Here is a 12,391-nt window from a genome sequence, read left to right as displayed (position 1 = left end):
TAATGTTGAAAAGGCATATTTTTTTGTACCTCACATGGTCTCACAAACATGCCCATATTCTCGGAAACACACACACATATTCACACACCAGTGGCAGCCACCTGCCCACTGCCTCAGGCAGTGCTTTTCTGATCTGTTCTGGTCTAAACAAACGTCACTGCATGACACTACACACACTTTCCTCTTAACCTTCCCCCCACCCCTCCCTCATGCTCGCTTTATTTTTCTTTCTTTTTTCAAGCTGTCCTGTGCCCATTTTTAAAATTCGAGCATATAAAATCTTACAAGGTGACAAAATAATAATCTTGGACCTAATATGGATCTGAACCAACCAGTTCGACCAACAAATAATCTGTATTCCTGTAACGGCATATGCACATATTTTTAGTGTTTCTTCCTCATGTTATTTCTACTTCCTTCTCACATGCAGACATTTCATAGACACACACATGCACACATTAGGTTTAAATGGGTCTGTTGTCTTACCCAATCTACTCGGCCATCAGTTGTTAAACCCACAAAGGAAAAGCCTTTATGTTATTACATCAACACTGGGGTTTCACACGCACTCACACAAATACACACACACACACACAGAAACATAAGGTGATAACCTGGTCTAAGGTGGAAGAGAGACTTCAACCCTGTTACAACTTCAATTACCATAAAACTACTCTCTCTTTCTCTCTCTCTCTCTCTCTCTCTCTGCCTCTTTAAATGCTCTCTTCCTCTCATGCTCTCCGTCATCCTTCTTTCTCTTTGCTGTGATCAACAGAAATCAATAATTTTATTTGTCTTCCTACTCCTCTCTCCACTCCATCCCTCACTCCCGTTCTTGCCCTCTTTCATCCTTTCATTCTCTTATCATATCATTGACCATCTGAAATCAATCCATTTTGTGTCTTTCTCTCATCTTTCCTCTTCTCCGCTCTCTTCTACCTTTCTCTTTCCATGCTTGCTGGTTCTCTCTTCAAAAGCACTTAGGTGTCAAAGGCATTTCACTCGCAATCCCTCAACTGTTCAAACACACACACACACACACACACACACACACACAGAGTGACGCCAGTGCAGTGTAAAATCTATGCTGATGTGATCAGTGAAGATCGCACTATTGACAGACAGCAATATTCCCACGATAGGAAAGATTCGCCTTCATCACTGTCACTGTGTGTGTGTGTGTGTGTGTGTGTGTGTGTGTGTGTGTGTGTGTGTGTGTGTGTCAAAGTTCAGTTCACACAGATTAAAAGGAACTAGTTCATATTTATAGTTCACAATTATTAATTTTGAAGACTGCTTCAAACGTTGCTTTGCTAGTAACAGTGTTACGGATTAACAAGTGACTGTGTTAACTGGTGACTTTCGGACAAATTAAATGATTGGTTTTCCAGTCGCAATAGCCATAAGCCATACTGGTGTTTTGTGCAAGATTTTTTCCAAGTTGATATACGTTTCCCCCAAACTTAATCTGATCCAAACCATATCCCTAACCCTAACCCCCACACAGGGGGGTGCTATGGGAAACATCCTTTTACAACCTTGATTCCCCAAAAATTGGGACATTGTGTAAAATAAATTAATAACAGAATGCATCAAATTGCGGTTGTTCATCGGTATGAACAATAGCAGTAGTATCGCATTCTGTTTTATATAGTATAAAACAATGGCGCAATCTTTTTGAAATTAGGATTTTAATATTGATTTGATTTGGTCGGGGAACAGACTTGGACACTGCACTAGCATTCTGAGTGCCATAAATTCTTGTTTGCGGTAGATAAAGTGCGTGAGCATCATTAGCTGTTGAGAGTTAGTTAGTTGCAAACAAATATGTTCAGGTCACCATTCACCAAAAACACAAGCACATTATTTTATAAATTCAGATTTCACTCCGCACTATGTTACAAAAAAGATGGGGGCAAATAATGATTTGTGTGTGTGTGTGTGTGTGTGTGTGTGTGTGCAGCAGCAGTAGGAGCAGTAGACTGAGTAGAGGTGTACTGTAAGTTGACATAATAATTAAAGCGTATAATTAAGGCGTATAACCTCTGTGGATTCTGTCTTTCCTTTCATGGTACTTTCCCTTTCTCTCATTATTCTATTCCTATCTCATTTCCTTTTATTAGCCTTAACTTCATCCCTCCTTTTCTCTCTTATTTCATTTCATTTTCTTCTCATTCTCCTTTCTTCTTTTGTTTACTAGCCCATCCATTACTTACCCCTCCTTTTCTCCTCTTATTTCACAACCTGTGCTCTACCCCTCGCTCCTCCGTTCCCTTTTTTTCAACACTTTCTTTTTACCATAATCTTCCATTATTGCTTTTTATCATTTTTTATCTAAATTTTATTTCTTTTTATCTCGCCTTTTTATTCCATTTCTTACCCATTCCCTGTTCAATTATTCTGTTCTTCCTTTGCCTTTCCTTTTCCACTTTACATTTTTTAACCCTCATCCTTAGGTTTTTCTCCCCGGACCCTTTTCCTCTCTTCTGCTTTCCTTTCCTCTCCTCTCCTCTCCTCTCCTCTCCTCTCCTCTCCTCTCCTCTCCTCTCCTCTCCTCTCCTCTCCTCTCCTCTCCTCTCCTCTCTTGCTCATTCTTTATGACTTGAAGGCTCATTTGTTAAGAGGAGGTAGAGCACTCTCACTCTCCCCCTAGCCTCCTCCTGTCTCTTTTTTGTGGGCTTTGGAAATATAATTTTCAATTTTTAATTTGATTCATTTAGATTTGATCATTAATCAGTGCTGAGAGAGAGTTAATTTGGTGGAAAATAGATGAGGTAGTTAGAGAGGGCTCTTTATAAAGTGAGCTCAGCACACTACTGGGTCTTTTAGGTATAAGGAAAAGAGAAAGTGAAAAATTGAGAGTCTGGATGTGAGTTTGTGTGCAATGGGGAACAGTGTGCATGCAATAGACAGTAATATGAAAGAAAGTATGTTTCGTATGACTACAAACCCTTTGTTTAGTCTTTTATTCTGTCTGGCCTCCCCTACCTTCTCTGTCTCTGCTTTCTTTCTGTCCCCCTCTCCTCCTCTGACCAACCACTGACCCAAGGAGTGACTGAGCAAGCTGCTTGTCGGGGCTTACCCAAACACAACATGGGGGTGTGGGTAGGAGAAACATAGACTTTGTGTGAAAGTGTGTGTGTGAGAGTGGGTTTGTACCCCCTGGTGTTAAGAGTTTCTTGACCGTTTGCTGACACTGTCCCCCCCACTGTACCTGGACAGTCAGCCCTTCTGTCTACCTATTTTGGTCTTGCGCGCACACACTCACACACACAGATGCATGTCATGTTCAGTTCACTGGGCTGACTGCTGCCTTGGCTGGTTAGAGCTTTCTAAATGACTACATTTCCATAGAAATAATGTGTACACTCATGCCACTGTAAGATGGTCGGAATAAAAGCGGCCACCAAAATGTGCACTTGTACAAAACACAATAAAACAGGGAAGCACATGCACTTACAAGCACTTACAAATGCCGACGAATGCACAAACATGCTCCCTGACTTTTTTTTTCCTTTGCTGCCAATAGGAAGTCTTTCTTATAAATCTCTTAGGTGTGTTGTCTTGGTCATGGTCAGCACATTTTTCAGAGGATTTAAATCTCTGTGTGTTAGCAAATCTCTCTCTTCCTCTCTCACCCTATTTGCCCCCTCCTCTCCCTCTTTTTCCTTTTCTTACTATGCATTTAAATCCTTAGCATTTTTAAATGCACTGTGCATCCAATCCCCTTTCAAATCAGTGTATAAGCTCTATACAGGAATTGTGATATTGTTTTAAAACATTTAAACTATTTTCCTTAGACAAGTGATTTTCAACTTACATCCCTTGAGCTGGCGGCCTGACAACCATTTTCCAAGTCACAATGGCAATAAATTGATTCACAATTGGAATCATTTTACTTTAGATGTAAATAAGGTGTGTGTGTGTGTGTGTGTGTGTGTGTGTGTGTGTGTGTGCGTGCGTGCGTGCGTGCGTGCGTGCGTGCGTGCGTGCGTGCGTGCGTGCGTGCGTGTGTGTGTAAAAAGAAGCACAATAAAAATAAAAGGTGGCACCTGGCCAAGGCAAGTTGAGTATCCCTTCCTTAGACCATGTGTTGATCAAGGTTCTGTAAAAGATATCCATCTCTGTTGAGCATCATATTATTTCTGAATGGAATAATAAAACAAACAATGTAAAACACTTTTGGATTCCTCTCCTCTTCTCTCCTCTCCTCTCCTCTCCTCCTCCAGGGTACATGACACCTCTGTCTTCCTTATCCATCTTTAAGTGGTAACCACGGTAACATCCAATCCCCTGAGAGATAGGCCTAATTAAATTAGGACTCCTTTGTGTCAATTAATTAACGAGACAGAGAGAGAGAGAGACAGCCACGGAGAGACAGAGATTGGGCAAGATTCAGGAAAATAGTAAGTCAGAAAGCCAAAGAGACATCATGGCAGAGAGAGAGAAGGAGAGAGAGAAGCCCTTTACTCAAATGGTGTCTCTATAAATTTGTCTTGTTGTAGAATAAAAGAGGCAAGCGATTTTAGCAAGCTTGACAATAACATAAAAGTGCCTGCATGCATAACAGACACACACACACGTATGCACTGCAGAAACAGTACAGCTATCACCGCTTTATTACCAGACATCAAATGTAATCTTCTTCCAGTTCATTTTCATTCTCTCTTTCTATATTCTGTTGATATATTCCTTTACATTCCCTGTGTTCTTGTCTTGTTAACTAGCCAACTGAGTTCAATGGTCTGAGTGTAATGCACAGTTTATTGTTACACTTACACCTCTCTGTGATTTGTTACAGGTGTTCGTCTTGACAGGGTTCGTGGTGGGAGACAGAAGTATAAACGCCGGATAGATGCAGACAACAGTCCATACCTGAACCCACAGCTGGCTCTGCCTCCCAAGAAGCCATGTAAGAATACACAAACACACACACATAAACTGAAAATACGTAACAGCCCTTTTATTCTCTGAGGTTGAACAATGGTTTTTCGAGGAAAGAAAGAACAAACATTTAAGTTGATCAGATATCAGTTGTACAATGGAAGTATCTTTCCTTCAGTTCATATCCTAATGGAGACAGTTGGACAAAAATTAAACACAGACACACACACACACACACACACACACACACACACACACACACACACACATAAACGGACACAGGGTAGTGAGAAGCCCATCTGTTTGGGACCAAGTTTATCTCCCTGTCTGTGCTGCTACCAGTTTGGGGTCATAACATTTTATATGTGTAATATTTCACTATAAAGGTATTCATTTAGCTCCGGCTGGATTGGCTGCATTTTTTTAAAGAATAAAACCATCGCCAAAGCCTGATGATTGAAAAATTAACAAGGGAGAGAGTGTGTGAGAGTGACAGAGAGATAGGTGGAGACAAAGAGAGAGGGAGAGCCTAAATGTGAAGGTTTCTCAGAGAGGGAGAGAGAAGAGGGGAGGAGAGAGAGAGAGAGACGAAGAGAGAGAGAAAGGGAGGGAGGGGGAACAGCCAGAACCCTAATCCGGATTAAATCCAATCTGGCAACCACATCAAACTAGAGTTAGCTCTTTAGCTAAGCGTCTGCTCGCACACATGACACACACACATACACACACACACATGCAGTGCAGATTGAGCAGTGTTTAGCAGCTTGGTCCCCAAAGCCCATTTTGCTTAAAGCTGGAGCATATTCTGCTTTAGGCCAATATGCTGAATGGCTGCACGACAGCTTACCAGGACTTCTGCACTACTAATCATGGAAATGATGGGATAATATGAGTGTGTATACTCTATGTGTGTGTGTTTATAATGTATGTGTTTGCATACACAGAGCATGTGTGTGTTCCCGCTAACTGAATGTCTTCAGTGGCGGGATATATACCAGTTTCCTTTAAACAGGTTTAGTTATACTGAATTCCTATTTTCATCAACATTTATCAAATTTTTCAACTGGAGTAATTTAATTGAATCACCAGTAAACACTCATAGGCATAGTTAATTTCCATGTATATATCTTCTTAATGTATGAACCCAAATGTCTCTTTGACCTAAAAACAAAAACTATATAGACGTTGATATAGACTTCCTGGATATCTCTTGTTCTTTTTCTCTCTCACACAGTCAATACATACACAAAAAAATCTTTCTGTCCCTCTGTCCCTCTCTCAGATACACGCACACAGCCTATCTATCTGTAGCCCAATCCCTAGCCTCAGCGTCCCCATTGATTGTGTGAGAACAGAACAATAGCCCAGGGTTTGGAAATGGGCTTCCATTGATTCTAATTAGGGAAACATTAAATAAGATTTACCCACAGATACTGCACTGTGACTGGGATTGCTTTGGCTCAAACAACCCCGGAGCTGGAGCTAGAGGGAAGAGGATGGCAAGAATATATCTCTATGTACAAGCGTGTGTGTATGTGTGTGAAACAGAATTGGGGGGTGGACAGTGTTAGATCAATACACAACTCATCCCCCCAACTCTGTTGCGCTCCCTCTTGCTGTTTATCTCTATCTAGCTGTCGCTCTCTCCCTTCTTCCTGTCTGTCTTCTACAATCTGTCCGTGCCTCTATTTCTACCTGTCTGTCTTCTCCCATTTTTCCTTTGCTTATCTCCCTCTCTCTTTTCCTCTATCCCTCGCTCCTCTCTTGCTATTCTATCCTCTGTTTTTATTCCCATGCTTGATTAGTCAGTGGATTAATTTGGAAGCAGGGTATCAGTCTGTTACTAATGGGCCATAGAGATCTCATCACCACATGTCACCATTACCAGCTGAGCTGTTTGGCTTTCAGTATTATCTTTCCCTTCTGTATGTATCAGCGCAGCTTCTTAAGGCACTGATACAAAAGACAACCTGAATCACCAGCAGTAATCGCTTTTAATCGCACCTTGAGGCATCTCCTAAACTGGAAACATTTCAATAATTTTTTGTCATCTATAGTCCTGCCAATTTAGTGTAATCAAATCAATTATGTATTGCTTGATTGTTGGAAAATTCCACAGGACATTGCAAGGCTTTATAGCATGCATCCTCTTATTTGATCTTGTTTCCATCACATATTTTTGATAAAAAGTAGCATAATAACTGCCACCTCACAGTACACTGCAAACAGACTATAATGTATTATATTGCAACCCTGATTCCAAAGAAGTTAATACACTGTGAATATAAAACACAACATAAAACACAAATAATAAAATTGTTTATATTTACAAAACAAAGGTTTATCAGTTTGAACATTAACTTCTTAAAACACACCTGTCCGGGTAGGTTTAGGGGTAGGGAAAGGGTGAGAATTATGCTCATCCTGACTATTTTTTACAAAATATGAATCTCACTCTGAGTAAATGTTGTTGTTTAAAAAAACAAAAAAATAGAGAGAGATCTTTTCTTTTTAGCTTGTGCTTTATTTTAAAGACAAACGGTTATGTTTCTGCTTAGATATAAAACTATGAACATATTGTTGTATCTTATTTTTGTTGCAATTGTATATTCTTTAAATTAATAATAAAAGGAAATCATAACCATAAAAATACCCTTGAATATTGCAATATTATTTAAAAGGTTTAATCACATTTCAAGATCTGTCAGAATGCCAAACAAGTTTAACATTCTTCCAGTATTCATGTTTGTATACAATGCACACACATATATATAATGTATAAAATGCTGTATGTGTTATATCTAATTATGGAGAGTACTGAAATGTATTTTGTGTTGATTTGATGCAACTTGTCTCTGTTTCTTTCCCCTGATTTAATGCTCATGTCAGCTACTTCCTTTTACTACATGTGTAAATACATGTTATCTAGCAAGCCATGTTATAAGGCACTTTGCATATGACCTTTCACATTTTTGCACCGGATTGGTGTGGAACAGCTTGAGCCTAATACGGCAAAAATTCACCATCTCTCTGTTTCTGTGTCTTTCTCCTTGTCTGGTGGTCATGTCAGTTGCCTTTGGCTGCCTTGCAGATAACAAAATCGTCTCTCATCTGCTGGTGGCCGAGCCAGAGAAAATTTACGCCATGCCTGACCCAACAGTACCAGACAGCGACATCAAGGCCCTGACTACACTGTGTGACCTGGCGGACAGAGAGCTGGTGGTCAACATCGGCTGGGCCAAACATATCCCAGGTAGGAAAAAGAAAAACTGCTGAACCCTGACTTTCACCTTGAACCTAACCTGACTCCATGTTGTGAAAGGATCATACACACATGCCTCCATACATATATATATTTTTTTTTCAATTCCAGGGTGGAGGAGATTTCATGCACACACCCACACACATATACAGGATAGACACACACATGCTGTGTGATCTGGCACAGTACAAGGTTGGAATCAGCTGCTCCAGATGCAGTTCAGACACACTTACATACACACCAGTACACCCGATGCTAAGGCCTGACCTTTCACCCTAATCCTCACCCTACTCAGACGTTCTGAACTGTTGACTCCTGAGTAACCAAATGCCTTCACTGGTATCACATCTTTACAGACGCACACATACACACACACACACACACACACACACATTTTCTGACCTTTTGAACCAAACAGTCCAATCCCCTTACATTTAACATGTGTATGTGTTTGGGTGTGTTTGTGAGTCACTGGTCTATATATAGAACAAAGCCCTTCGAATCCACACCTTTACCCTACAGGTCAACTATGTACTCGTATTAAAAGTGAAAAAATATAATTTGTTTTCTTTTGTTTGATTTTTTTGTTCGGTTTTGTCGTATGAAAGACAGCATATATATTTGGACACAGAACAAGCTTTGAGGTAATTGTTGTTTGAAGTTATGAGCACTAACTTATATTGTTGTGCGTTAATCTTAATATAGGATTTAAAACAACATGGTTGAGAGTTTTAAATAGCAGGGTATGTAAGTCAAACAGAAAGGTTTACAAAGATAAAGTACAATAGAAATGTCACATTCTGTTGATAAAGCAGCAAATAGATTTTAATATATATATATAGTAGAATGTGATGTATTTTTTTGGTCTATTGTGGACGTGTCACTCCACAGGTCCATCACCAAAACAGAAGAATATAATCTCATTAAACACTCTCCCTTGTTTGACATAATGACCGGATACACAAATGAGCCAAAAATCAGAAAACAAGAGAGGAAAAGAACAAGAATGATGATGATGAATGTATCTGACAATGGAAGCTACAGAGAGATTGAGAGAGATGAAAATTATAATCTGGTTTTGGTTTTAGTGAGAGAGCCTGCTGTGACAGCAGAGAGGAGGGAAGAGCAGTGTCTCAGATTAACACAGATTAGCACAAAGATTAGCCCCATTGTCAACTGGAAATATGGTTATGGAATAGAATAGAATTACCCCCTGTCGCCACTGCTCAAATAGTATAGGGGGCTGTGAGAGAAAAGGGGGAAGCACCAGATTAGAGGCATAAATACGACTCAGTCATGCTGCGTAAATCTATAACAATAAAGTCAATGGCATTGGATAACAGGGTCTCCAAATTATATATAATATATCTTATCAATAAATGTGAAAATAACAGAGAGAAAGAGGGAAAAAAGAGATGAAGAGAGAGAGAGAGGGATGGGAATATACATTGCTTCTTGTTAGTGTATTGATCCATATGCTGCTATATGGACAGTAAGCAGACACATTTATTGATCCGTATACCAAGTATAGCCCTTAGAATATTTATTTTTCTCTTTCAAAATAACATATACCCTCATTCCAATACTATCTCCTTTCCTGTAATTTCCCTGTCCTGCGTTTTCCTCTTTTTTGCTTTCTCTTAATCTATTTATCTCTCCTTGTCTCTCTGCCCATATCTCTGGGATACACCTATACGGTGTATATGTATATATAACGTATACACAAGAAGAACTAAAACACACACACAAGCACACACACACACACACACATACGTATACACACACTAACATACACATGATGTATAGTTAATGTGTTGTTTTGCATTTGACTTGCCTTTTTCTTTGCTCACTACTTTTACAAGCGAATGAACTGAGTTAGCCAGGTTATGTGCTGGGCTGAGTGTGTGAGTGTGTGTGTGTGTGCGTGTGTGTGTATGTGTGTGTGCAGCTTTTTGTGTGGAGGGAGCGGAGCGCAACGATTGCTTGGCGTAGGAAAGAAGATGGCGTGATTAGATGAACGAGAAAGGCAATCCACTGCTCACAGCGAAAGATAGAACTCTTCATCTTCCAAGTGTCTGTCTGTGTGTGTGTGTGTGTGTGTGTGTGTGTGTGTGTGTGTGTGTGTTTGTGTGTGTGTGTGTGTGTGTGTGTGTGTGTGCTGTGAACACCTTATGAAATCCTCATTGTTTACAACACTGAACACTGATCTAATACTCTCTCTCTCTCTCTCTCTCTCTCTCTCTCTCTCTCTCTCTCTCGCTCACACACACACACACACACGCACACACGCATACATGTACACACAGAAAGTGATCTACTGTTCACTCAGGGTGAAAAGGGTTGTCAGAAAGAAATACGCCACCTCAACATTCTTTATCAGACTCCTACACTACACACACACACACACACACATTCACACACACACACACACACACAGCAAAGAATAAAGTGTCTACAATGACTTAAGTCTTGAATAGAATAGAAAAGAATAGACTTGTTAACCTTTTTGCAGCCGTCTTGTTTCACATCTTGTCAAGTGTGTGTGTGTGCGTGTGTGTCTCTGTGTGTGTGTGTGTGTGTGTGTGTGTGTGTGTGTGTGTGTGTGTGGCGTGCAGGGTGTACATACGAGCACACACATGCACACGTCCCTACTCGCCATGGTACAGTAATTTTTTTAATCAAATTGATGGAGAGAGACAGAGAAACAAAGAGAAAAAAGACAGAGGCAGAGAGAGGAGAGGTGAAGCCAATTTATGCTTCATGATATGGCTGCGCAGCGCTGCATACACACACACACACGCACACACAGGCTGCTAACAGTGGTAACAACGTGTCAAGGCGAGCGCCAGGCAGCTAATTTGAAGTCATTAGATGTCTGCCGTACTGGCAACAATTTGTTACGCTCACACACGCACAAACACACACACAAAAACACGCCGCATACACACACTGAGTTAAGAGCCGTCTGCGGATAGCGAGGAGGCTAAATTGTAAACTAATTTAAACATCACTCAGCGTTAGAGAGGCTGCCTGCAAGACAGGCCCCCGGATAACAAGGCTAGGGTGCGTGTGTGTGATTCTGTGTGTGTGTGTGTGTGTGTGTGTGTGTGTGTGTGTGTGTGTGTGTGTGTGTGTGTGTGTGTTGCTAGTCATGTTTGACACACAGACTCGCCCAACCTTAGAGACTTGTGACAGTGCACACACGCACGCACGCACACACACACACACACACACACACACACGTATACACACATATCTCTTTGATTGGGTCTTTTATTCTAAAGCTGTGTGTGTATGTATGTGTGCACGCTCATTTCCATACTGATATGGCCTATATGCAAACATTTGATATGTCATTAGGAGAGGAAAATGAGGTTTCAGACCCAGTGTGTGTCTCCTGTTGTCCCACAAGGAACGGAACATTATCACATACATGCACCTCACACATGCGTGTGTGTGTGTGTGTGTGTGTGTGTGTCAAAGGCAGAGATGAAATGCTTGCAAACACATAAACATAGACAAGTATTAGAAGTCTTTTTGCTGATTCAAATGAGTGGCCCCACACATATTCACGCATATTAGAATATATGAGCAGGATACTGTCACTCTCAGGAAGCTGTGGGTTTGGGGAAATATTGCAGGAGTTATTATTCAGAGGGCGTGAAAGGCTTTGGCGTCCAATAATATGGATTAGTGAGGAGAAGATCTCATTTTAATAGCTCTCATAGACACAACTCCAGTTGCATATTAGGCTGCATGTCATAGTTGTGTGTGTGTGTGTGTGTGTGTGTGTGCGTGCGTGCATGCATGTTGAAGGAGGAATGAGGAACGGCCAGGTGAGAGGAAGAGGCAAATATTTAAACAGGAGCGAATGAGAGAGTGAATTAAAAGAAAGAAAGGCCATTCAAAATGAGCCATTTATCTGTCTGTAGAATTAGTTTTTTCATCCTCTCTTTTCTGTTCTCTTACTCCCCCCCCCCTCTCTCCCTCTCCCTCTCTCCATAATAACTAAATGACTACAGGGCAGTCATGCCAGCAGCTCTTATCTAGACTCGCGGACACAAAAGAGAAAGACAGACAGGCGAGCACTTGACTTGACGAAAGAGCAAGGAACGAACAAATGAATGAATCAACGAACGAGCCAGAACCTATAACACAGTCTATTTTACCAGAACCAGGGGCCTTGCCATTAGTGTTTTTTTTTTTTTTTACAACCCCCCCCCCCCCTTTCTTTCCTTATTCAAG

The 12,391-nt window shown here is 40.8% G+C and overlaps 1 protein-coding gene across 3 annotated transcripts in view; it reads left to right on the top strand.

The window, feature by feature from the left end:
- The window catches only part of esrrga (estrogen-related receptor gamma a), a 79,108-nt gene that overhangs the window by 37,390 nt on the left and 29,327 nt on the right, over positions 1-12,391 (top strand). For 2 of the 3 annotated variants that reach the window (XM_059350416.1, XM_059350431.1), the window contains exons 5-6: positions 4,802-4,912; positions 7,955-8,137. In XM_059350416.1, coding sequence (XP_059206399.1) covers positions 4,802-4,912; positions 7,955-8,137 — 294 coding nt within the window. The remainder of the gene's footprint in view (positions 1-4,801; positions 4,913-7,954; positions 8,138-12,391) is intronic. The other variant, XM_059350423.1, reaches the window with a different exon arrangement.

Source organism: Centropristis striata, chromosome 2 (assembly GCF_030273125.1).
Source record: "Centropristis striata isolate RG_2023a ecotype Rhode Island chromosome 2, C.striata_1.0, whole genome shotgun sequence".
NCBI classification, from domain to species: Eukaryota; Metazoa; Chordata; class Actinopteri; order Perciformes; family Serranidae; genus Centropristis; species Centropristis striata.
The sequence above is the reverse complement of the archived record's forward strand: the minus strand, read 5'-3'. Positions and strand labels throughout refer to the sequence as shown.